Source organism: Scophthalmus maximus, chromosome 4 (assembly GCF_022379125.1).
Source record: "Scophthalmus maximus strain ysfricsl-2021 chromosome 4, ASM2237912v1, whole genome shotgun sequence".
In the NCBI taxonomy this organism is placed as follows: domain Eukaryota; kingdom Metazoa; phylum Chordata; class Actinopteri; order Pleuronectiformes; family Scophthalmidae; genus Scophthalmus; species Scophthalmus maximus.
Window position 1 is genome coordinate 1,914,178 of NC_061518.1, and position 27,667 is coordinate 1,941,844.

At 44.8% G+C, this 27,667-nt stretch overlaps 1 protein-coding gene across 2 annotated transcripts; it reads left to right on the forward strand.

Annotated features, from left to right (window-relative positions):
• Positions 1–433: 433 nt before the first annotated feature.
• LOC118302839 (Golgi apparatus protein 1-like) lies at positions 434–27,361 on the forward strand. 2 transcript variants are annotated; one of them, XM_035629319.2, is made up of 27 exons: positions 434–786; positions 6,695–6,724; positions 9,472–9,558; positions 9,728–9,943; positions 10,649–10,855; positions 11,557–11,628; positions 11,753–11,939; positions 12,647–12,864; positions 13,101–13,222; positions 14,712–14,813; positions 15,757–15,910; positions 16,137–16,154; positions 17,334–17,471; positions 17,587–17,673; positions 17,999–18,061; positions 18,380–18,493; positions 19,021–19,109; positions 19,574–19,691; positions 19,810–19,902; positions 20,720–20,857; positions 21,215–21,338; positions 21,414–21,556; positions 21,827–21,928; positions 22,371–22,478; positions 22,953–23,073; positions 23,164–23,270; positions 23,907–27,361. In XM_035629319.2, exons 1-27 carry the CDS (start codon positions 463–465, stop codon positions 24,072–24,074), a joined length of 3,450 nt encoding a protein of 1,149 aa, XP_035485212.2. In that variant the 5' UTR covers positions 434–462; the 3' UTR covers positions 24,075–27,361. The 2 variants fall into 2 exon arrangements, with proteins under 2 accessions (XP_035485212.2, XP_035485213.2); XM_035629320.2 differs by lacking the exon at positions 16,137–16,154.
• The last annotated feature ends 306 nt before the right edge of the window (positions 27,362–27,667 follow it).

Sequence of the window (27,667 nt, forward strand, 5' to 3'; positions counted from 1 at the left end):
TGCATGTGCAGGATATGAGTCGCTTGAAGGTCGCTCAATAAATCCGATGTATTATTATTACTATTATTATTATTATTATTGTTATTATTATTATTGTTATTATTATTAACATCCATCTTACTTTGTCTTTTAACATTGTCGTCATGATTACATTTGTATTGATGTCTGCATGATGATGTATTATGATGATGTATTTATTTTTGTACATAGACAACATTTGCTATCGTAACTTTTGGGAGGGGCCGAGAAGATTTGTTAGAAAATAATATTTATTTTGCATTTGTTTTATGCTTGTTGTTGAACTGTCGTTTAAACATAATCTGGTCAAAAAATATTATAAATGCTTTTATTTTTTTTCAACGAGGGGAAGTTGTTAATTTCTGGCCGAGGAGGCTTTTATTGTGACGCGCCCCGAGCGGAAGTGAAGCGGTGTCATCAGAGCTACTTGACAGTGGTGTGAAGATGGCGGCGCACCGTCGCCCTCAGCTGCTGCTGCTGCTGTTACCGATCCTCTGCGTCTGCGGCGTCGGCTCCGTGCTCGGCCTGAAGGCTGCCGGCGGCCCGGCGGAGCCTCCCGACCCGCCCGCGATCAGGGCCGCGGACCCGCCGGTCAAGGGTGCACCTGCCGCCGCCGCCGCCGCCGCCGGGGCCTCGCAGCCTCGGAGGGCGAGCGGCTGGAGGCTGTCGGAGGAGGAGGCCTGCCGGGAGGACCTGACCCGCCTCTGCCCCAAACACACCTGGACCAACAACCTGGCCGTGCTCGAGTGCCTGCAGGACCGCAGAGAGGTGAGCGACGGCGGCGCTGGAAGCTTCGCCACACGGGGGGGAGGTGATGGGTTGTCGGCCGGGGTGTGTCAACGTCCACCACACCGGGACGGTACAGGATGCGGGCGTCAACATCCACACCTGCACCGGTGTCCACACACACGCACACACACACACGCACACACACACACACACACACACACACACACACACACATATATACACACACACACACACACACACGCACACGAATACACACACACACACACACACACACACACACACACACACACAGTCACTCACAGACACACTCTCTCACACACACACACACACACAGTCACTCACAGACACACACACACACACTCTCACACACACACACACACACACACTCCTCCTGATTTCACACCTGCAAACTGCATAAATTCCAACAGAGATATTAAATTATAAATAAATAATGAATGTGCATATCTTGAAAATTCTCTAAAAACAGTGAAAATATTAAGAATTTAAGGTCTCGTATATTATTGTTTTCCTGCTGTAGAGACTCTCTTCCGTCACTTATATCGTGTCCAGACACTGATGGATTAGGAGACTAATATGATCCTCCACAGGCAGAGACCACGACACACGGCCCCTGACTCTGTGGTCGTTTAATAGAAAATATAAATATTAACAGTCAATAACGTACGGAGGCTGTGGCTCAGGGGCCCGAGGGGGTTAGGGGGTCACGGGGCCACACATTGCTCCAGGTCACGTTAATTGATGAACTATAATGTCAATGACTATAATCGAAATGAATGATTGTCAGGCTTATATTTTGTTTTCCTGTCATTCTGGGACTGGTATTATCGAATTCTGTTCTACTAAAGGTTATTTATATATAATTTCGTGAACTCTGCAGAAATGATAGAGGCTCAAAAAGTGAAATTGAGAAAACCTGTATTCCTGCTCCACCCTCGCACAACAGCAGCTGACTCTCCCTCAGTGAAGAAATCAGTGTGTGTGTGTGTGTGTGTGTGTGTGTGTGTGTGTGTGTGTGTGTGTGTGTGTGTGTGTGTGTGTGTGTGTGTGTGTGTGTGTGTGTGTGTGTGCGCGCATGTGTGTGCGCGCATGTGTGTGTGTGTCTGTGTGCGTGTGCATGTGTGCGTGTGTGTGTGCAGTCATCCGGTTGTCAGGTGACTTACAGGGTGAAGTCAAACTGCCGATTCAGCTCTTTGCTTTCTCTTTATTTAATGGGTTAAAAAAAAAAAACCTAAACAAACAGTTTTCACACTCACGACATCAGTTTTGTCGCCCGCCCACACACACACACACACACACACACACACACACACACACACACACACACACACACACACACACACACACACACACACATGCATTGATGTGTTCACTGTTATTTTGGTGAATCACGTCGGTTTAGTCCCTGTGTTTTTTCTTGATTTGTTGTCCAAACTGCTGCTCATCAGACGGAGGGTTGAACTTTAACTGAGGGTTGAACTGTAACAATCAGATGGAGGGTTGAACTGTAACGATCAGACGGAGGGTTGAACTTTAACTGAGGGTCGAACTGTAACAATCAGACGGAGGGTCGAACTGTAGCGATCAGACGGAGGGTCGAACTGTAACGATCAGACGGAGGGTTGAACTTTAACTGAGGGTTGAACTGTAACGATCAGACGGAGGGTCGAACTGTAGCGATCAGACGGAGGGTCGAACTGTAACGATCAGACGGAGGGTCGAACTGTAACGATCAGACGGAGGGTCGAACTGTAACGATCAGACGGAGGGTCGAACTGTAGCGATCAGACGGAGGGTCGAACTGTAGCGATCAGACGGAGGGTCGAACTGTAGCGATCAGACGGAGGGTCGAACTGTAACGATCAGACGGAGGGTCGAACTGTAGCGATCAGACGGAGGGTCGAACTGTAGCGATCAGACGGAGGGTCGAACTGTAACGATCAGACGGAGGGTCGAACTGTAACGATCAGACGGAGGGTCGAACTGTAACGATCAGACGGAGGGTCGAACTGTAACGATCAGACGGAGGGTCGAACTGTAACGATCAGACGGAGGGTCGAACTGTAGCGATCAGACGGAGGGTCGAACTGTAACGATCAGACGGAGGGTCGAACTGTAACGATCAGACGGAGGGTCGAACTGTAACGATCAGACGGAGGGTCGAACTGTAACGATCAGACGGAGGGTTGAACTGTAACTGATGGTTTAACTGTAACGATCAGACGGAGGGTTGAACTGTAACGATCAGACGGAGGGTTGAACTGTAGCGATCAGACGGAGGGTCGAACTGTAACGATCAGACGGAGGGTCGAACTGTAACTGATGGTTTAACTGTAACGATCAGACGGAGGGTTGAACTGTAGCGATCAGACGGAGGGTCGAACTGTAGCGATCAGACGGAGGGTCGAACTGTAACGATCAGACGGAGGGTCGAACTGTAACTGATGGTTTAACTGTAACGATCAGACGGAGGGTTGAACTGTAACTGAGGGTTGAACTGTAACGATCAGACGGAGGGTTGAACTGTAACTGAGGGTTGAACTGTAACTGATGGTTTAACTGTAACGATCAGACGGAGGGTTGAACTGTAACTGAGGGTTGAACTGTAACGATCAGACGGAGGGTTGAACTGTATTTCTGCTCAAATAAAATATCTAGACTGCGCCGTTAAAATTAAAAAAACTATCATAAAAAGAGCTGCAGTGATTTCTAGTCCTGCATGCAGATAGTTTTTCTGACAAGTGACTAGATGATTAATGGACTAATTATTGCAGCTGCACACACACACACACACACACACACACACACACACACACACACACACACACACACACACACACACACACACACACACACACACACACACACACACGAGTGGAGGCAGATAATAGTCTTACAGTACAATAATTTGAGTCTTCACATTGTGTTTACCCTTTCTTTTTGGCCCTGTATCATGTTGACATCAACCTCCATTATCCACCATGCTGACATCAACGCGCGCGTACACGCACACACACACACACACGCGCCTCCACCGGCCCTGAGCGATGCCCTCTTTACTGAGATAATTACAAGGCTTCCACTCAATAACAGCTGTGGCCTCCTGAAGAGGTAAATGGCTCCTATAAATCTGCGACACACACACACACACACACACACACACACACACACACACACACACACACACACACACAAAGAGACAAATTATCGCTCCAAAACATTACAATTTCCATGCCAGTCAAGAAAATTTTAAATCTAAAGCCCTACTTTCTTACACCCCCACTGTAGGAGCACACACACACACACACACACCCCCCTTGGCTTGTTTACAGTACAGTGTCTGGGAGTTTATTTCCGTGGCCGTCTGAGCCCTGAAATCTGACACTTGATGGACGTTTCGGGGGGAAAAAAGAAATCCTGCACCTCGTCGCAGACCAACTGTCAGTCAGACTGTCACACGGTCGGACAGGAAGTCACTGAGCACAAACCGGCCTCCAGAACCGTGTGTGTGTGTGTGTGTGTGTGTGTGTGTGTGTGTGTGTGTGTGTGTGTGTGTGTGTGTGTGTGTGTGTGTGTGTGTGTGTGTGTGTGTGTGTGTGTGTGTGTGTGTGTGTGTGTGTGTGTGTGTGTGTGTGTGTGTGTGTGTGTGTGTGTGTGTGTGTGTGTGTGTGTCCGTCCGATGTCGTGGAGCAGTTTCCTGGTGGCCTCGCGGAGACGGAGCTGCTTACGGTCACTGTGTTGTTCCAACACTGAGTCTTTTATTTGTATGGAGTAGGATTCTTTGTATCCCACACGGATGCTGGCGGTCGCTCTTTGCTTTCAATCACGATGTATCGTCATCTGCGCGAGCGAGCGGTTCCTAGGCATCGAATCGAGATCCTTGTCTGGCTCTTTAATTCCTGGTTGTTCCACTTCCTCCGAGCCCGCCGCTCGCTCACAGCGACCTGCTGCTGGAAATGAGGTTGATGAGAGTGAACTGAAAACAGGAGATGTGAAGTAAAACCTTGAGCTGAGAAAGAGGCTAAGAGCAGGGCCGGATCATGGTCCCCTGAGGCCTCTGTCTGGTGGTTCGCTCACCATATAAGCACACAGGGCCGTGGCGTTCAACCTCCTTGAATGTCTTGGACCAAGCACCGTGCACGGTCTGTGGCTTGGAGGCCCCCCAGCAGTCCGAGGCCCCGCTGGCCCCGCTGCCCCCGCTGGCCCCACTGGCCCGTGTTGGGGAAAAAATCTGTCCGACTCTTGGAATGTTTGAGGAGAAACTTCGCTCTGACTGGGATAGGGAGGTATTTTTTGGTACAACATGCACGAGCACAGAAATATATAGCCCGGTCCACAACGCAGCCTTTGGCTAAACGGCTTCAGAGTTGGCGATGACTCTCTTTGTTGACATTGAGTCACTTGAACGACTCTCATTCACCGAGGACGGAGCGCCGGTACGGTCCGGTGCCGCGGAACGACGCCGGCGGCGCCGAGGCAAGACGTTTACAGTGGCGCTCTTAGTCTGCCGGTTGACGCACTGAGGGTCGGAGTCACTCTTGCACAACACATTGAGTCCCGAGTGCATCGTCTCCACTCCGACGCTTTTCAGAGATGTAAACAAAACAACGGTTTGTCCTCCAGCCGCGGACACAATTAGCCTCTGTCACCGCTTCACGCCGCCGGATTAATGTGCTCTGCTTGTTTCCAACGGCTCTTCACAGATGCGAACGCAGCGGCTCCTCATTAATAAATAACATGGTTGTCCTTTTTAATATGATGAGGCCGCCGAGGCTCCGTTTCCTCGCCGCTCGCGCTCCTCCGCCTCCGGAGCGATCAGCGACGAGACGGTGACGCTGAGTGAAGCGAGAAGAAGAAGAAGAAGAAGAAGCATCGGGAGCTTCCATGTCTTCTATTCAACTGCAAAGTGAAAGAACAAAGTGTCTCCCGCTGGTTCCTGTAATAGTCCGCGAGGCTGCGGGGGCTCGTGCAGCTTTGTTCACGTTAAACTGCTGTCGGGGAAGAAACCAACAACATGTACTCTGATGGGATGTTTAGAATCTTCCCCCTGATGCTGCGTGCTCGTGTCTCGTCTCCTCCGGACACAGTTTGGTCCCTGGAGCTTCACGAGGCTTCCTGGTTTTGTCGTGACACGCGTGACCTTCGTCAGAGAGACGGCAGCTCCTGCCATTTGGAATTTTAATAGTATTTATTGACTCATAGACGCTTTTTTTCCACTGCAGCCATTTTGACAAGAACTAGACGAAGATGTTGCTAATCACATTAGATAGATAGATGCTAGGGCTGCAACAGGTAATCCTCGATTAATCGGTTCAAGCATTTTTTATGAAAAAGAAAAGTCATAATTCTCTGAAATCAGCTACTTACATGTGAATATTTCCTGGTTTCTTTGCTCCTCCGTGACAGTGAACTGAAGATCTTTGGTGTGTGGACAAAACAAAACATCATCTCAGGGTTTTGGGAAACACGATCGACATTTTATGACATTTTATGGACCAAACAACTGATCAGTTAATCGAGAAAATAAACGACAGATTAATCGGTAAAAGGAAAAGAATTGTTAGTTGCAGTTGTTGGTATCTAATAGAGAGATACTTTCTTGATCCCGAGCTGGGGAACTCCGGTGTTACAGAAGCAGGTATCACACTGTAACACACCTTACAAAATATATCATATATACAAACAAAGAATCAAATGTAAAAAATATACGAATGGCACAAAAATATAGAGAATAAGGAAAATAAATGTAGAGAAGTTACATGAAATAGTAATACTAGTGGAAATAATGAGAATTCTGATCGTTTTTTAGACACAGAGGATTTGTTAATGTTAAAGTTTTATGTGTTTGCTCATAAATGTTTGAATTCAGCCGAGTTTGACCTCCTCCTCCTCCTCTCTCTGTCTGCAGGAAATGGACATTGCTCCCGACTGTAACCATGTAAGTACACACACACACACACACACACACACACACACACACACACATTAAATTGAGTTTTATGTGTGGGTGCGTGACGTTGCACCTGAATCTGTTTAACATGTAAATATTTACATGGTTAGTTAGGTCGAAGGTCGAAGGTCAGACCCAGTAAAATAAATCTTGGATGAATCATATCCTCCTCAGGATGTGAATCGTATTAACTCTGATCCCTTTAAAATGTGTCAAATTTTTTAATTTGTTCATTATGTCTGTTTATGAAAAGTTATGAAAAACTATTAACTAATTTCCCACCAGCCTCAGCTGATGCTACTTTGTGTCAGTTGCTAAGAAGAAAGGTTTTCTTGCTAATATGTCAAACCTTCTGAACATTGAACTTGAAGCAGTCCGACCAGAGCTGCAACACTTAATCGATTAATCGATTAGTAATCGACTATTAAGTTAATGGCCAACTATTTTGATAATTGGTTAATCGGTTCAAGTATTTTTTATGGGGGCAAAAGTCAAAATTCTCTGATTTCAGCTTCTTAAATGTGAATATGTTCTGGTTTCTTTGCTCCTCTGTGACAGTGAACTGAACATCTTTGGTGTGTGGACAAAACAAAACATCATCTTGGGGTTTTGGGAAACACGATTGACATTTTTCACCATTTTATGAACCAAAAACAAATCGATTAATCAAGAAAATAATCGACAGGTTAATCGATAATGCAAATGATCGTTAGTTGCAGCCATAACTTTGACGAAAACATGATGTTTTCTTTTTAGATGTTTTCTTTTTATTTATGGCTGTTTTAAGTAAAGTGAATGATTAAATTGTAAGATATCAATCATCAAAATCATAATGGTTTGATAGCGACCTCTAAGGAATCATCCAAAAAATATAATTTTTTGTAACACAGCGGACTATATATATATATATATATATATATATATATATATATATATCTATCGGTTTTGGGAAATGTTTTACTCCTCAGTGTTGGTTTCGGTATAAACATCGGTCCTGACAGATCCGATCACGTTGACGTGTGTCGGCTCACACCTGACATCAGAACGTGTGTGTGATCGGATCTCCCTTCCGTCGCTCTGTGTTTGCAAATACACACGTACGTCATCCGGCCTTTTCATGACTGAAATATTGGAATCATGATAATGATGCTATCATGTCAACAATCCCGCGCGTTCTGGTTCACGCTCCAAAGATCCTGACAATGTCGTTATCGCGAATCAGCTTTACTTCCCGCAGGATCCTCGGCTCGCAGCCGGGAGAAGAGCCGACGTCCTTCCTCAGACAAAACTTCCTCTGTACCTTCATCATCCCCGTGACATTCAGGTCGACGTGTCTCCTCCTTTCGAAGTCTCGTATCCGTGTCGCGTGATGAAGCTCCGGTGTTCAGAGTCCACGACAGCTTACGACCTCGCAGGTCTAATGAAACGCCGCGAGGTTAATGGACCAGTCAGACTCGGTCTCTTTATTACAACGCCAGGAAGCACCGGCTGCAATCAACACACACACACACACACACACTCACACACTCACACACTCGACAGTGCTTTTGTTTTGTCATTTTCTCTCGCTGTTGTTTTTCCGTCGGTCGCTCTTATCTGCCGCGGCTGCAGCTGGAGCTTCGCTGGCAGGAAAAACAATGGACACATAAATAAAATAGGTGGAAAAGGAAGATGAGCAAACAACGGAGAGAAAACAGAGAGAGAGAGAGAGAGAGAGAGAGAGAGAAAGAAACTTCTTCACAACAATTTGACATCGTCCGAAACTCCAAACCTAACTCATAAGTTGTTGAGGTGTGGACGCACACACGTTAAAAAAAAAGAAAAGTTAATTAACCTAAATAATCCGGAGGACCAGTGTCTGATTGGTTGATAGTGTTGGGAGGTGATCAATCAATAAACCAATCACTTGACAGCAATATCGTAAAGAATATGAATCCTTCTTATGGGGACATTGATTATAAATAACATTGTTTAAATGTCTTTTCTCAGCAATTTATTGACGATATTTCGTTTTTTCAAAATCTGTCTCATTATGCATAATCCATATTCTGATCGTGAGCAGCTGCCTTGTGTTCGGTGATCCGTGGTTTCAGGGGACGTTTGGTCCAACCCAGTGAACTGGCAAAAGTCAATAAAATCGATCAGAGGAATATTTTAAAATTTTAATAAAATAAAAAAAATATGGTCTTAAAAAAGATTCCTATGAAAAGTCAGAAGGTTTTTAGTTTGTGTGTAAAGATATGAAGGACAGATTTTTCAGATGTTCGGCTCTCAGGAATATTTCACACATGTAATATTATCAATATGTAAAAAAACAGTTTGGCTGCAACCCAACAGTTATTTTTAATCATTGGTGCCTATGACTAATTTTCCTTATCAATCGATCGATTGTTCATTATTCCCCAAAAGCCCAAGTTTACGTTTTAGCCTTTTTTTCTTTGACCAATGGTCAAAACCCCAAACATGTTAAATATTACTTAAATATCACTTCATCAAATGATGAATATCAAAATTGCGGCCACTTGATTTACTGAGTTGTTCTACTGGTCGGTTTCTATTATAGTTTAGGCCAAACTAGTTTTTGCTGTGGGACCTTGGAAGGTAAATCTGGTCATGACAAATATATCAGCCGCTCTGCCGATTGCACCGTCTGTGTTTATGTATTTTTTTATGTTTATCTTTAATCTTTAATCTCTGTCATCTGTATATAAGATGTATTTGCTTCTCTCCGTCAGCTCCTCTGGAACTACAAACTCAATCTGACCACGGATCCAAAGTTTGAGTCAGTGGCCACGGAGGTTTGCAAGAGCACCATCGCCGAGGTGAGTCTCCGAGCTCCTGCCGCTTCATCTTCATCATCTCTAAGAACTCTGAGCTCATTGATATGATGCAGAATTAACTTGATCAATACTCTGAATGTCAAAACCCTTTGCAGTGTATCGTACTTCTTCAACAGTCTCGTGTTTTTGTCTCGTGTCCCGCCGCCTGCAGATAAAGGAGTGCAACGAGGAGGAGAGGGGGAGGGGCTACCTGGTGTCCTGCCTGGTGGATCACCGTGGCAACATCAGCGAGTACCAGTGCAACCAGTACATCACCAAGATGACTAGCATCGTCTTCAGCGACTACCGACTCATCTGTGGCTTCATGGACAAGTGCAAAGACGACATCAACGGTCTGCGCTGCGGCAGCATCAACGTGGGACACAAGGTGTGTGTGTGTGCGTGTGTGTGTATAAGACAAATGACTACGAAGAGACAAAATAACAACAAAGACAAAGTGGCTGCAAAGAGACGAAACAACTACAAAGAGACACAAAATGACTATAAAAAGACACAAATCGGCTACAAAGAGACACAAAATTAATACAGAGAGACACAAAGTGGCTACAAAGATACATAAAGTGGCTACAAAGATACACAAAGGGGCTAGAAAGATACATAAAGTGGCTACAAAAAGACACAAAGTGGCTACAGAGAGACACAAAGTGGCTGCAAAGAGACGAAAACAACTACAAAGAGACACAAAATGACTATAAAAAGATACAAATCGGCTACAAAGAGACACAAAATGACTACAAAGTGGCAACAGAGACACAAAGTGGCTCGAAAGATAAGAGAGACAAAGAGACACAAAGTGGTTACAAAGAGACAAAACAACTACAAAGTGCATATGACCATATGTGCATATGACAATATGTGCAATAAGTGTATATGACAATATACAAAGTGACACAAAATGACTATTAAAAAGACCCAAGGTGGCTTCAAAGAGACAAAGTGGCTAGAAAGAAACGGAAACGGACCCTGAGGAGAGGAAAATATTCCATTTGGTTGTATACAGTCTGGAGGCCCTGTATTCGACAGGTTGAACATTGCTCTCTTCCTCCCTCTGCTCTTTGTCTTCGCCCGTCAGGACGTCCACTCCCAGGGCGAAGTGATCTCCTGTCTGGAGAAGGGCCTGGTGCGGGAGGCGGAGCAGCAGCAGGACCAAGTCCACCCGATCAAGGAGGAGTGCCAGAAGGCGATCCTGCGCGTGGCCGAGCTGTCGTCGGACGACTTCCACCTCGACCGCCACCTTTACTTCTCCTGCCGAGAAGACCGAGAGAGATTCTGCCAGAACGTGAGGAAACCTCTCAGAGAATAATATCAGACGTCAGTTTCTCTCTGCGTAGTACGACTGAGGAGTCACTCAAATACTTTGACAGACATGACGTACGTAGGCACGTAGGGAGGCTGGGATCAGTCCGCCGACCTTCGGGTTAGTGATCCATCTTTACCTCCTGAGCCACAGCCGCCCACGAAATGTAGAGTTGAAAGTCTTTTAAATAAAACTGGAATAACTAGCAAATATTCACAATTAAGAACCAGTGACATTTCGGCATTTTTGCATAAAAAAAAAACTACTTTTATGATAAACTGAAATTATTGGATTAAATCAATTATATCGATTAATCAATTAATTATTGAATGTCTAACAGTGCTGCTTGGTTTCTTAACCCCACAAAGGAATAATCTCCTAATCTACATATTTGTGTTGTGGAGGAGAGTAAATAAAGAAACCTTCTTGCAACAGTTTCTGATCAACCGGAGTATGTCAGTGATTGATAAATCATTAGACTTTTGCCAGTGCAAATAGTTTTGTCACAAATGCAAACTTGACCGAATCAATTTGAAAAAAAAGGAGAGAATCACCCTGTTTTTAATTAATATTTTACTGAAACAAACCAAAAAAGGGGTAAAAAACAAACATCTGTGTGAAGTGACGGGGATAAACATGGAAAATCCTTTAACTCTTATATCTTAACTCTTCTCTTTCCACAGACTCAGGCAGGGGAAGGAAAAGTCTACAAGTGTCTGTTCAATCACAAGTTCGAAGAGGCCATGTCAGAAAAGGTACGACCGCCCGTCAACGTCCCACGGCGACGAGATCCCGGGTGGATCCTCGTCCTCGTCGACCCTCGTCGACCCTCGTCGACCCGTGAATGTAAAACCTCTCTCTCCTCTCCTCCTCCCTCAGTGCCGTGACGCCCTCACCACCCGTCAGAAGCTGATCTCTCAGGACTACAGAGTCAGTTACTCGCTGGCCAAAGCCTGTAAGCTGGACCTGAGGAAGCAGCGCTGCAGCCTGGACGCCAACCTGCCGCGGGCCCGCGAGGCCCGGCTGTCCTACCTGCTGCTGTGCCTGGAGGCCGCCGTCCACCGCGGTGAGCCAGTAAACAGTATGCCGAAAAATATAAATCAAACGCTCACTATGTAGGTGAGGAACGTTGACCTATTTCTAGTTCCATAACTAATTTTGTTCAGAATTATCTTGTCATTGCTTGGAGCGTATTTGACAAGGTGTTTCCTGTTTTTATTTTCTTACAAAATCTTGTAAGAAAAAACAGGAAAACGCAGCCCACGTAGGTGATGACGACGGGACGTAGGTTTGTCACGTAAAGTTCTGAAGTGCGCTCGCAAAGTTGCAACGTGAAACCAAATGAACCGAATCAAATGCAAACAATGTAACAAAAACACAAGCGTTGGTTCAGACTTTAAGGTGTGAAAGCGTCTTTAATGAATATAAAGTTTTGTGACGCAGGAAATTTGAGGTTGAGCACTTTCTGACCACTAGAGGGCAGAAAAACACCAAAACTAACTCAATTAATCTAAAGATATTTAAAGGCGACACGCTGTTTACAGCAAATAGACATTTTCAGCACATTCAACAGTCACAAAGTTTTCTTATCTTTCTATTGGAGTCACGTTTTTGTCCATCTGATCCTTTTAGCTCCGTTTTCGGTCTCCAGCAACTCCAGAGAAGAACATCTGGCTCTTTAGCCCCAAAACATGAATATCCAAGTGCAGCCAGGACACCGAAACGACTGAACGGGGTCGCTGATATTAATAATTGTGACGTGACACTCTCCAGGTCGCACGGTCAGCGGCGAGTGCCAGGGGGAGATGCTGGACTACCGGCGGATGCTGATGGAGGATTTCTCCCTGAGTCCCGAGATCGTGCTCCACTGCCGGACGGAGATCGAGGCGCACTGCTCCGGTCTGCACCGCAAGGGCCGCACGCTGCACTGCCTGATGAGGATCGGACGCGGCGACCGCAGCACCGCCGTCGACAGCGTCTGCCAGAGCGCCGTAAGACCGCCGCCGCCGCCGTGATGCTCATGTTGACGATAATGTTACAGCAGAGAGTCATTAACTCTCTTTTCATCCTTTGGATATTGGGAAGCAAATTGGACCCGATGCTTTTGAGACCGAGGCTCACTGCTCCGACCCCCAAAAAATAAATGTTTTTAAAATTGATAAATGAAATATGTTTTTGGTCGTACGCGCTGAAATTGAGCTGATGTCCTTTTTAATTTTCTTTTCAGCTGCAGACTCTGATCCAGTCTGCCGACCCCGGAGCCGACTACCGGATCGACCGGGCGCTGAACGAGGCCTGCGAGTCCGTGATCCAGACCGCCTGCAAACACATCCGCACCGGAGACCCGATGTGAGCTGGTGACACACAAACACGCACCAAAAATGAATTCACTAAGTTCTTGAGTAATTTTTCTAACATGCCGTCTCGACAGTCACATTATTATGAATTGTGGTTGTTGTTTGGAAGCTCATTGACTCACAGTGGAAAAAGCCTTGACGGGTGCAGGGGGGGGGGGGGGGGGGGGGGGGGGGGTGTCAGCTGACAGTTGGGGGAAAGGTCACCAGTCAATCACAGGACTAACGTGCAGAGACTTGACAAACATTCACACCTGCAGGGAAATTTAGAATCCGACGATCGACATGAACTAACATAAGTTCAAATATTTTTGTATTTTTAAATATAAATGTACAGGTTAATGTTCACAGGTTAAAGCTGTTTTATTAGTATTTTCGATGGCTTAGTTTGTTTATGCCGACAGGCTCGAGACAAATCTGCGTTTTGTGGCAATAAAATAATAATATAAGAGCCGAAATGCACATCACAACACACACTTTGTCAAATAAAGTTATTTCTACGTTTAAAAAAATCAACTATTCAAGCATTAATACAAAGTGTAAAAGAAACATATTTAAAATATATTATGGGATTGTCCACCGGCCGGCGTTGTTGTCGTACATCAGTGACGTGGTTCCGGCGTGGAAAGAAAATGACCCAGAGTAATTGTCCTAAAGTGTTTTTTTTATTTTGCCAATTTCGGACACAACCGTTGAAATTCCGTAGCAACAAAAGCTCCGGTGCCACTGACGAGGTTGTTGTTACCGAGGTCACTCTGTTCAGTTCAAGTCCCAGTGAGAAAACACCAGCACCCCGAAGCTCCCATCATCCATTATCTATACACACCGCCTGTCGTCTGAGGGTCGCGCAGCAGCTAAATGGAATCCAGCCGTAACTCATTCCATTATTTACACCGTGTTCTCCGTGCCGTCACATGACCTTTGGGAAAATGACCTTTAGAGGTTCAGGCCCCCTCCTCCAACCCCGACCACCACCTGTCCTGCAGAGTGTGGTTCACTATTTACTTTTCCATCATTCTTCATCCAGTGTAACTCTGATTTTTTTAAATTAAATATCAGTTTGTGGTGTGAGAAGTGTTTTGAATTTAATTTGGTGAAGTCTGCAGAAACCCTGTTTCGTTCTTTAACGTTGGTTAACATGGGTGTGACAAATCATTAATAAGGGTGTGTGTGTGTGTGTGTGTGTGTGTGTGTGTGTGTGTGTGTGTGTGTGTGTGTGTGTGTGTGTGTGTGTGTGTGTGTGTGTGTGTGTGTGTGTGTGTGTGTGTGTGTGTGTGTGTGTGTGTGTGTGTGTGTGTGTGTGTGTGTGTGTGTGTGTGTGTGTGTGTGTGTGCGTGCGTGCGTGCGTGCGTGCGTGCGTGCGTGCGTGCGTGCGTGCGTGCGTGCGTGCGTGCGTGCGTGCGTGCGTGCGTGCGTGCGTGCGTGCGTGCGTGCGTGCGTGCGTGCGTGCGTGCGTGCGTGCGTGCGTGCGTGCGCGTGTGCAGGATCCTGTCGTGTCTGATGGAGCACCTCTACACAGAGAAGATGGTGGAGGACTGTGAACACCGCCTGTTGGAGCTGCAGTATTTCATATCCAGAGACTGGAAGTGAGTCTGAATCTGCTCTTCACCTTTTAGCTGCTTTTGAAATATATTTAGTTTTTAATTTTCTAAGACAAACTGATCTAAACATCCTCGTCATGATAATTAATGTCCCCCAGAAACAACAGGTTCTGTAACAAAAAGGTTCAAAAGTTCCTTTTTGACCTCGACTCGTAGTTTGAGGAAAGACTCTTGACTCAAGGTTCACTTACTCGCTTTCTGCCGAAATTATCAAATCAGTGTGACTCTCGTGTCACAACTCGAAACGACAACCAATGATCATGTTGCTGATGTCACAGCTGCTGTACGCAGACGATACTTCACTGTGTCACCAGGTCGACTGTGATCCGTTATTATCAGTCTGTCGTGGCTAAGAAAAAGAAAACAGCTGGACGAGATTAAATGTAGTTAAGACGAGATAGAAATGAAAAAAATTATAAAATAAAAAATAAAGTTATTGCTCAGCTTGAATCCAGATTTACAAAAAAACCACAACATATTTCAACTAAATCAGCATTTTATCATTTTTGTCTGTTTCTTATTTAATTTTCATTTCATGCATTTTATATCATTTTGTGAAGAAAAATAATTGTTTTGATTAAGTAGTTTTGGCTTTTTTTTTTATTATGCTGTCCTAATGTTTTTTTTGGCTTATGATTTTCCTCTGTGCATGAAAAGCAGTTTCCTGTATAAATGAAGCTGCCGTACCGTAAACCAGTGAACCGGCAATAAGATGAGAAAGTAATAAAAATATTAAGGACCACGTGGAAATCATACGATTAATCTCCAGATAATGTCAAGAAAAAAATTGACATTAATCGCCTAATTTTCATTTCAATCTCCAGATAATTTGGCTTCACGTGGCTCTAATATAAAAACCAATTGAATTAAGTTGATGTCAAACTGTTGTCTGTTTATGTGTTATCATATTTCTTCCTCCGTCTTCCAGACTGGACCCCATCCTGTACAAGAAGTGTCAGGGCGACGCCGCCCGACTCTGCCACACCCACGGCTGGAACGAGACCAGCGAGCTCATGCCTCCGGGCGCCGTCTTCTCCTGCCTGTACCGCCACGCCTACCGCACCGAGGAGCAGGGGCGCCGGGTACGACGGCGTCGCAAACACACACACACACACACACACACACACACACACACACACACACACACACACACACACACACACACACACACACACACACACGCCTGATTCCCGATGCTGGATCGGTCTGAAGTTTGAATATATGCTGTAATAACGTCTCGAGTGTATCATCGGATTCTCTTCACGGCTCGATCAGCGGGTGTAACTCTGCTGTTTTTGAATTTAACAGGTGAACCGGGACCATCAGGTAAAGTAAACGGAGCGAAAACCAAATCAGCATTGATCCTGGTGAAGGGTTGAAATTGATCATGATGATAGAACGGGATTCAATCAGCGCAGTTAATCACCAACTACTGAAATTAAAATCAAACATTTTAGTTTTTGTTTAAACTCTTGGTTTGAAAATCTGAGGTCGTGGATCATGAGCGGCCACGCCCCCTCCCCCTCCTCCTGAGCGAGGAGACCATTTGATTACATGGTCATATATAATCATATTTACAGGAAAAAAAAGTGGTTTCATGAAAGTCGGAACAAGCTGTCGAAAAAATATCGTGACGCCTGAAAAATAAGTGTCACCAGTGAAAGATCCACTTTAAAATCCATAAAGGAAAAACAACACAGTCATTATTGTAGTGTAATGTGCAGAAATAGATATTACACAACAGAGTCAAAGTACAGTGCAGTAGATAAACGGTGGCGTACACTTCGTCTTTCACAGAGTCTTGAATTTACAATTATGACACATTATTAACCATCATCTTCATTTTGTGGATTATTTTAGGGAAACTTTATGAATCAAATTTAGATTTAATTAAGATGTTTTTCCGATAAGTTCATCACTCAATTATTGGTTGACAGAATATTCATTGTGGAAATAATTTAAATATTTCATGTTTCCTACTTCTTATTTCATTTTACATTTTATATATATATATATATATATATATTAAATTTTTTAACAACAGGTTTGACAAAACAAACCGTTTCAGTCTGAATAACCGTCAATAACCAATCAGTCGATTAATCAAGGTTGATCCATGTGAAAGAAATATATGATTGGCTGCAAACTGTTTCAAAATTTAAAATATATGATAAATAATCGTATATCACAATTTTTCTGCATGCAGGTACAATCTTCTGATTATACATAATTTTACATGTGACATTTTCAATACAGGACTTTTACTTGTGACAGAGTAGACGGAGAGTTTCGATCCAATGTTCACGTGTGTGTGTGTGTGTGTGTGTGTGTGTGTGTGTGTGTGTGTGTGTGTGTGTGTGTGTGTGTGTGTGTGTGTGTGTGTGTGTGTGTGTGTGTGTGTGTGTGTGTGTGTGTGTGTGTGTGTGTGTGTGTGTGTGTGTGTGTGTGTGTGTGTGTGTGTGTGTGTGTGTGTGTGTGTGTGTGTGTGTGTGTGTGTGTGTGCAGTTATCTCGGGACTGTAAGGTGGAGGTCCAGAGGATTCTCCACCAGAGGGCGCTGGACGTGAAGTTGGACCCCGAGCTGCAGAAGCGCTGCATGACCGACCTCGGGAAGTGGTGCAGCGAGAAGACGGACACTGGACAGGTGAGACCACGGCGGTTTCCTGTGGGGTTTCATTAATCACAACTTAACATATTAATAAATCACAACAGTTTTTAAGAATATTGACAGTTTTTTGATAATATTCACGTGTGTCCAGGAGCTGGAGTGTCTGCAGGATCATCTGGAGGACCTGGTGTCTGTCTGCAGGGAGGTCGTGGGCAACCTGACCGAGCTGGAGTCAGAGGTCAGATGGAATGAATTCATCTAGAGCTGCAACAGTTAATCAATTCATCGATTAGTAACTAGTAACAACTAATCGAGAAATTATTTCGACAGATTAACCGATAATGAAACTAATCGCTAGTTGCAGTCCGACATTCATCTCACAGTCACATTGTCTACTCTCAGGAGTCGATGTGAATTTCAACATGACGACCATGGTTCAAAAAAACTGTGTTGTAGTTTTTTGTTTTCTTAGTTTGATGTTTTTGAGGCGTCGAAATTAGTTTTTTCCTTCGTCTCAGGTGCGACTTCCTGTCTCTGATTGTTTTCTCTCTTGTCGGCTGCAGGACATCCAGATCGACGCTCTGCTCATCAGAGCCTGTGAGCCCGTCATCCAGGTCCACTGCCATGTGAGCGCACGCACACACACACACACACACACACACACACACACACACGTCCCTCCTCTTTATATGTCAATTGATGCTTCTCAAAAATCATTCCTACATTCGATTATTTTCACTGATTGAGATGTAAGTTGTAATGTTTTGTTAATTGGTGTGTGTGTGTGTGTGTGTGTGTGTGTGTGTGTGTGTGTGTGTGTGTGTGTGTGTGTGTGTGTGTGTGTGTGTGTGTGTGTGTGTGTGTGTGTGTGTGTGTGTGTGTGTGTGTGTGTGTGTGTGTGTGTGTGTGTGTGTGTGTGTGTGTGTGTGTGTGTGTGTGTGTAGGATGTCGCTGATAACCAGATCGACACCGGTGACCTGATGGAGTGTCTGGTTCAGAACAAACACCAGAAGGAAATGAACGACAAGTGTTCGGTCGGCGTCACACACTTCCAGCTGGTCAGTTACCATGACGACAACTACGCCTCACTACTTTGTGCTTTTTTTTCTAGTATCATCGTATTAGTAACAAGTTAAAGTTAAAACCAGACTAACAGCATAAATAAAGGGAAACACAGAGGGAACTTTACATTAAAAAGATCATTTCATATTCTCACCTGTCTGTTGATTGAAGACTTGACAACTTTCCTTTCAAATCAGAATTTTTGAAGGTTTAAATAGCATCTTTTATTCTTTAACATTTTATTAAATATGATTTTATTATATATATTATACATCACAATAATTATATCTTTTTGGATTTTGTTTCTGTGGATGTGAAACACGTGACTGTATTCCGTGGTACAGTAAATGTTTAGCTGCTCTTTCCACATGAACACCAACCTGCCCACGTCATATTCATCATGCGATTCTTACATTGGCTCCGACAAAAGAGATTCAAATAACACCAACATCATCAAGGAGACGGACAAATGTTTTTCGGTTTAATGATATTTTCAAGAAACCGTCTCTTTCTGTCTTTCCAGGTTCAAATGAAGGATTTCCGCTTCTCCTACAAGTTCAAGATGTCGTGTAAGGAGGACGTGCTGCACCTGTGTCCGAACATCAAGAAGAAGTGAGTCCCGACAACTGGAAACTTAAAGCTTCAGTGTGTAATATTTAGAAGAACTTGAGAAATTGAATATACGCTCCATAACTATGTGTTTATATATGTACAATCACAATGTTTTTTCGTCAACTCTGAATGAGTCAGATATAGTCACATGAGGTGGACCCGACCTCCGTTTGAGTCTCCATGTTTCTACGTCGTGTTGAATACGGTTGTTGAAACAAAACGGTCCAGAACACGTCGCGTTCGCGTTGAATTTTCAGACGCTGCCGGAAACCGGAAAATGGAATTAGCGGCGCGCCGCCATAAAGTGTCCCTTGTCGGCTGCTCAGTGGGTTGTGGTTTGCGCCAGGAAATTACATAATTGACACACTGGGGCTTTAACTTTGAATTTGAAGTGGAACAGTTGTGTCCTCGGTGTAGCAGCCAGTTGAACACGTATGTAAAACGCTCCCGTGCGCCCTCTGCAGGGTGGACGTGGTGATCTGCCTCAGCATCACGGTGAGGAACGACACGCTGCAGGACGCCAGGGAGCAGCGGGTTTCTCTCAAGTGTCGCAAGCAGCTGCGGGTGGAGGAGCTGGAGATGGTAACGCCTCCCACAGAAGTTGATTCTTTTCCACCGCAGTGTTTATAAAAAAAGTGTCTGTGGCGTCGCGAGGCGCTGGGCGATGATGAAGTGTTAATGAGGCGTCTCCCCCTCGCAGTCGGAGGACATCCGCTTGGAGCCGGACTTGTACGAACCCTGCAGATCCGACATCAGTCGACTTTGTCCCAACGTGAACTTTGGGAACGCTCAGGTGAGAAACGGGAAGAAATGTTCACAGATGTTAGAAACCCTTTTTTTTCCTTCTCTGTCTCATCTGTCTCTCCTCCCTCTTTTCTGTTTTCTCCTCCCCCTCTCCTTCTTCCTTTCTGCTCCTCTTCCTCCTCCTCTTTTCTTCTTCCCCCAATTCTCTCATTTCTCATTGCTTCTCCTCCCCCTCTCCCTCTTTTTTCTGATCTTCCTTTTTTTCTCTTCCCTATTCTCACCTCCTCTCACACCATCTCCTCTCTTGTCCTTCCTCCTCTCATCTTTTTGCCTCTGGCCTCTGTTCTTCTCTTCCGTCCTCCTCCTTTTTTTCCTCTCCTCTTCTCCTCCTTCCCTCTCTGCTCTCCTCCTTGCTCCTCACTACCTTTCTCATCCTCTCTTATATCCTTTCCTTCCTCCTTCTTCTGTTCTTCTGCTCCATCTTCTCTTCCTCTTTTTTTTCCTCTGATCTTTTTCCTCTCTCTGCCCCTCATTCCCAATCCCTTCTCTCTCCTATCTCCCACCCCACTCTTCCATCCACTCCCCCTCTCCTTCTTCCTCTCCTCTCTCTTTACCCTCCTCATCTGATCTGTTTGCCTCTGGCCTCACTTCCACTCCTCCATTGTCCTTCTTCTTCTTTTTCTCCTCCTCTCTCTTATATCCTTAACTTCCTCCTTCTGTTCTTCTGTGCTCCATCTTCTCTTCCTCTGATCTTTTTCCTCTCTCCTCTCCCCCTTTCTCATCCTCTCGTTTGCACTTTCCTTCCTCCTTCTGATCTTCTGCGCTCCATCTTCTCTTCCTCCTCTCTCCTCCCTTCACCTCCTCAGATGATCGAGTGTCTGAAGGAGCAGAAGAAGCTGCTCAGTCAGCGCTGCCACCAGCGGATCTTCCGGCTGCAGGAGGGCGAGATGAACGACCCCGAGCTCGACTACCAGCTGATGAGAGTCTGCAAGCAGATGATCAAGGTGAAGAAGGAGAGGAAGAGGAGGGAGAGGAGAAACCTTGGGATTTTTGCTTCTGATATCAATAACACTTATGTTTGGCAAACATTATAAAATACCGTTTTTGTAAAGTTAGTTTTAAAAGATAATAACTGTTTCATACAACGTAGATCTTATTTTTCATTCTTCCTATTTTGTATTTTTAATATTGTAGTAAAAAATAACATTTCTGAGATCTAAAAAAAAGTATACGGTTAAAGGGGTCGTTCCCTGTATTTTGGCTTCGCTCACTTCACTTGTGACCTTGTCGTGTTAAATCTGAGCGATTCCTCCGAGCCTTTTTTCTGTTTGTGACTGAAGTCTGAAAAACTCTTCCTGCAGCGTTTCTGCACTGAGGCCGACGCCCGGAACGTTCTCCAGTGTCTGAAGCAGAACAAGAACAGCGAGCTGATGGATCCCAAGTGCAAACAGATGATCACCAAGAGGCAGATCACGCAGAACACAGGTACACACACACACACACACACGTGTTATTATTAAATATGAAGATTGGTGTCACTTCCTCCTCCTCGTCCTCCAGACTACAGGTTGAACCCGGTGCTGAGGAAAGCCTGCCGGGCCGACATCCCCAAGTTCTGCCAGACGATCCTGAACAAGGCGGGCGAGGACAGCGAGCTGGAGGGCCAGGTCATCGGCTGCCTCAAACTCAAATACGCCGACCAGGTGAGACCACGAACCTCTGCACGACACAACCGACCTCATGTCAAACCTCCCCTCTTACCTAACTACCAACCCACCGTACCAAGTAACCTACCTTCCTACATACATTAATTACTTTACCTTTTACTTCCGATCCAAAAGTCACACTCTACGTTCACTTTCTTCTGCATTTCTAAATTAGTGTCTTGAAACTTCAGTTCCTCTCTACGGAACGTCTCTGTGATTGTTACCGTGGTGATGAACCGTGTGTTTTGTGGCTGTGGTCCTGTTCAGAGGTTGTCTCCAGACTGCGAAGACCAGATCCGAGTGATTCTGCAGGAGTCGGCGCTGGACTACAGACTGGACCCACAGCTGCAGATTCACTGCTCGGAGGAGGTAAAAACACACGTACACACACACGTACACACACGTACACACACGTACACACACACACACACACACACACACACACACAGACACACGTACACACACAGACACAGACACACACACACACACACACACACAGACACACACGTACACACACATACACGTACACACACATACACGTACACACACATGTACACACACACACACACACACGTACACACTTACACACGTACACACACACAGACACACACACACACACACACACACACACACACACACACACACACACATGTACACACACACGTACACACACACACACACACACAGGATCAAACCATCTGTCTGTTCCATAAACAGTATTCTCACATATTTCAATTTGAAAAGGTTCAGTCTGAGGCATAACTATTACACATTGGTAGTCTCTTCTTTTCACCACCTCCTCCTCCTGCAGATCTCCAGGTTGTGTGTGGAGGAGGCCGCGGCTCAGGAGCAGACCGGTCAGGTGGAGGAGTGTCTGAAAGTGAACCTGCTGAAAATCAAACAGGACGCCTGTAAAAAGGTGAATGACCTTTTAATTTTTTGACATTGTTTTTGTCCATTTTTTGAGAAAATAACATTTGGATGTTAATGATCGAAAAAAAGTCGTGACGTATTTAGCGTCGTCCTAGTTATTTCTCTGTGATGAACTCATGGTTCAAATTTCTAAAATTGTGAAAGTCACTTTTTACAAACAAAAACAACCTTTCAGCAAAAGAGACGGATTCAAGGAACATTCTGGTTTTTGCCCATATGGGTCAAATAAAATATAAAGAGATTAGAGATGAGATAAAATAAAATAGGAATGTTATTGATCCCAAGCTGGGAAATTCCAGTAATCATAGACTAACGTTCTCCAAATGGAATCTGGACAAAATGAATTGAAAACTGGGCTCAAACGTCTCATGGAAAGTTTCTGGTGAAGCGACGTAGATCCGGTGTTTGTGTGGAAGAAAGAAACTCACCCTCCTCCGGTGTTTGTTCCTCGTCTGCGCAGGAAGTCCTGAACATGCTGAAGGAGAGTAAGGCCGACATCTTTGTGGACCCGGTCCTTCACACCGCCTGCGCTCTGGACCTCAAACACCACTGTGCCGCCATCACGCCCGGCAGAGGACGACGTGCGTCCGCTCGCTTTGTTCTTTCAAATCATGTACAGAACTTTAATAAATATCATATAATGTTATAAATGTCACACTCTCACGTTGCAGAGATGTCGTGTCTGATGGAGGCGTTACAGGACAAACGAGTTCGTCTGCAGCCCGAGTGTAAGAAGAGACTTCAGGACCGCATCGACATGTGGAGCTACGCTGCGAAGGTGAGAGGGAACGTTCACCTCGTTCCCACATGAACCGCTAAAGGTCCCGGTTTCAATCCTGTTTCCTCCGCGTTACTCAGGGGGTTTACCACGGAGGTCCAGGGGCCGCGTTGAGAGAAAAGACTTTGAGAATAGAGTCACAATATGACGAGAATAAAGTCGTAATATTTTCAGGGTTAAAGTCGTAATTTTACGAGAATAAAGTAGTAATTTTTATGAGAATAGTCAAAATATTATGAGATCAAAGTCGTAAATTTATGAAATTAAAGTCGTAATATTGCAAGAATAAAGTCATAATATTATGAGAATAAAGTTGTACATTTATGAGAATATAGTCATGAGTTTACAAAAAAAATTCATAATATTACAAAAATTAATTCATAATAATACAAGATTTGGTCTCTGTGTTATTAGGGGGGGATCAGGCCATGAAAACAGCAAAGAACTGTTTTTGTGCTTATAGTTTTGCAGATGGTTCAGTCATATTATTATTCATGCTCTACTATAATACAGAATATTACAAACATGTTTTTGTCTCACAGGTAAAAAATGAAAAAAAAATCCCATGTTGTCTGTAGAGAATGTTATTTCCCCCCCGCTGCACTGATGTTAACCTTTCCCCCTGCGGGCCTGCAGGTGGCGCCGGCGGAGGGCTTCTCGGACCTGGCCGTGCAGGTGATGACGTCGCCCTCCAAGAACTACATCCTGCTCATGATCGCGATGAGCGTGTGCGTCCTCTTCCTGGTGGGGCTGCTGTGCGGCCGCATCACCAAGCGAGTGACCAGAGAACTGAAGGACCGGTAGAGGACGAGCGCGCCGACGCCGTAGAAACAAAAAGAATAAAAGAGACTCGCTCCTCGCGTCGTCCCCGTACCTTCCTCCTCCTCCTCCTCCTCCTCCTCCTCCTCCTCCTCCTCCGCCTCCTCTGGTCTGTAACCAGGCAACCTGCACAGTGCCAACACCAGTGCCCACATCTGGATCCCCCTCCTCGGTTTAAAAACTCTGCTGCTGCATAGTTGCATCAAATGCAAAAACGTTTCATTCAAAATCTTTAATCTCTTTAATTTCCTGCGTCTTCACACACCGAGGAGGCAGCGACTGCTTGATCTGCCCCCTGAATCAAACCTGCTTTCCCCCGAGGATGTCGTCCGGGGTCGGGTGATGTAAAGTTTCTAAATAAAGCTCCTCCGCTCCTGATGCGACTGAGGTCAGGATTATTTTCCCGATTTGCTTCTCGTGGTATTTGAAGGAGAACCGGAGGATGATCATTTTCTCTCTGAGTGACTGTGGAATGACTGAATCGCACACGGAGCAACTGGGAAATCTCGCGCCAAACTTTTCCCGGGAGGAATTCCGAGATTGTTTCTTGTCGCTTGGAAACGTGTTTTCCCTCATCGCTCCTGACGACCCGTCCTCGTCTGTCAGCAGCTCAACGGGTCCGACTCTGCGTCCGGACCTGCGTCTCCGCCTCATTTCTTTCTCTTTTTAACTTGATTTAAATGCTAATCAAAATCATTGCACTTTTTTTTTTTTATGCCTTATTTATTGATGATAAGATTTGAATCAAGTTGTGTGTGTGATGCTGAACGTTTCTCTAGTCGTCCATCAGGGTGTTGGAAGAAGATTGGAAGTTTACATCACGGCACCGGAGAGGAAGTTTCACCGGAAGGTTGTTGTTTTTTTCCACAGTGACCTTGTTAAAGGGGCAGTGAGCGATTTTTAATCCAGTACACTTTTTTTGTGAAATTCAGCTAATATTTCCTCACGATCCCGCCAGGTGTCGCTTCAGCGTGTGAGCCGGGGAAAAAAACCCTAAAGAGACGTGCTAGTGACAGACAGATGTGCTAGCGACAGACGGACGTGCTAGCGACAGACGGACGTGCTGGCGACAGACGGACATGCTAGCGACAGACAGACAAGTTAGCGACGGACGAGCTAGTGGCAGACGAGCTGGCGGCAGGCGTGCTAGCGACAGACAGACAAGTTAGCGACGGACGAGCTAGTGGCAGACGAGCTGGCGGCAGGCGTGCTAGCGACAGACAGACAAGTTAGCGACGGACGAGCTAGTGGCAGACGAGCTGGCGGCAGGCGTGCTAGCGACAGACAGACAAGCTAGCGACAGACGGACGTGCTAGCGACAGACGGACGTGCTAGCGACAGACGGACGTGCTAGCGACAGACGGACGTGCTAGCGACAGACGGACGTGCTAGCGACAGACAGACAAGTTAGCGACAGACAAACAAGCTAGCGACAGACAAACAAGCTAGCGACAGACAGACGTGCTAGCGACAGACAGACAAGCTAGCGACAGAGAGACAAGCTAGCGACAGACAGACAAGCTAGCGACAGACGTGCTAGCGGCAGACGAGCTAGCGACAGAGAGACAAGTTAGCGACAGACAGACAAGCTAGCGACAGACGTGCTAGCGGCAGACGTGCTAGCGGCAGACAGACAAGCTAGCGACAGAGAGACAAGTTAGCGACAGACAGACGTGCTAGCGACAGACAGACAAGCTAGCGACAGACGTGCTAGCGACAGACAGACGTACTGGCGACAGACGCTATGACTCGGGGGTTTTGGCCTCGTGGTTGTCGCCTTGCTCGCCAGTAATCAAACGTTGCAGTAGAAAAAAAATCATCAACAGCAAAATAATCATCCTCCAATATCGCTCACTGCCCCTTTAAAGTCCCCGTCCATGTTCTCGTTTGCCTTTAACGAACTGAAGCCGCCACAGAACACGACGACGAGGCTTCGTGTATCCCGTTTTTTGGGGGTTTCACGAGGGAGGAAGTTGACGATTGATATATAACATTAAAACATGAGACTCAAATCATTTCATCTTATCAATGACCTGCAAAGAGGTGTGACGCCACTATTTAAAAACCTGCACATCCAATACTCTTTTCCCATCCTCAGGCCTTTGGGCCCCAAGTCCTGAGTTTATTAAAACGTGTGAACATGTGAAAGAACCACGAAGAACTGAAACGACGTGACTGTAAAGAGACGCGAGACGACGACGACAGAGGGAAAAAAACGAAATGAGTAGACGACACCGATGCAGAAGAACCACAGTGGCAGTTTTGTGTCTCTTTCAGTTACAAACAGCAGCTATTTATTGACATCATTTGATATATGTTTTGATATTAGAGCAGGGAACACACCGAGAACCAGGGATTTACATACTTCCGTAAACTGTTTCTCCCGATTTGTCATTTTTCACATTTCAGTTTTATCGGATGGAACCTTTTCATTAGTGAACTCTGCTGGGCCCACACGCACACACACACACACACGCACACACACACACACGCACACACACACACACGCACACACGCTCCGACCGTAGCCGACCTCACGCAGGACGTTTGACTTTGTTCAAAAGAAATCCCATCGATCGCCTTTTCTTTTTTTTTTGAAAGACCAGACAGAAAATAATCCCACATTTTGACTTATTATATTGTTTTTGCAGATGTTTTAATTGTGAATAAAAGAAATGCAAACTCATTTCTAATTGGTGAATATTCTTTTTGTTTTTTGCACTTTAACTTGACGCCTCCGCGCTGCATCGACCAGCTTGTTGCCTTTTGTTCGCTGACGTCATCACTTTGTAACAACAACAAAAAATGTTTCTAATAAGCGTCAAAGTGTTTTGCAGCTTTCTTTTTGGGACATCATCGTGTGCGAATGAGTAATAGCCACCATATTTTTCTTCTCATTCACAAACGTTACGAAGCTCAAGATTAAAAAGGTTTTTGAATGTTAAAATAAATTTCCTACCCGAAGGTCGAGCAGAGCATCGAGCTTTTTCTAAACGATCTTTGTGTTTGCGTGTCGGTCGGGGGGGAAGTCGGATCGGAGCGGTTTAAAAACAGGAAACAAAGATGGCGACCGTCATCGAGGTTTTTTGTACGCGAGTCTTCACGTGTACAAACTTTATCGATGTGCTCTTTGGGTTTTGTTTTTTTCTCCTTTCAGATTTTTTGCCATGTAATATGAAGATGTATCGGAATTTATGTGTGATTTGATTTTGCTGTACAGATACAAAAATTTGTCAATTTAATAAAAAAAAGAAGTCTGCAGATTTTCATAATTTTGCCTGGAGTCCATTTAATTATAATTATATATATACACATAATAAATATAAAAAATATATATTATATTATTAATAAATATATATTAATTATATATATATAATTATATATATATATATATATATATATATATATATATATATATATAAAGGCAAGCTGTATCTACCCTACCAAGACCAATCATAATCGAATGATCACGTCTGTGATTAAAGTTTCATTAGCCCAGGATTGACAACTAGAGCTGCAAATAACAATTATTTTCCTTTTTGAACGATTAATCTGTTGATTATTTTCGATTAATCGAT

Coding starts and splice junctions, on each gene's coding strand:
- LOC118302839 (XM_035629319.2), top strand. CDS start 463: ATGGCGGCGCACCGTCGCCCTCAGCTGCTGCTGCTGCTGTTACCGATC. Junction 787..6,694: donor GCCTGCAGGACCGCAGAGAG/GTGAGCGACGGC, acceptor CTCTGTCTGCAG/GAAATGGACATTGCTCCCGA. Junction 17,472..17,586: donor AGAAGACGGACACTGGACAG/GTGAGACCACGG, acceptor ACGTGTGTCCAG/GAGCTGGAGTGTCTGCAGGA.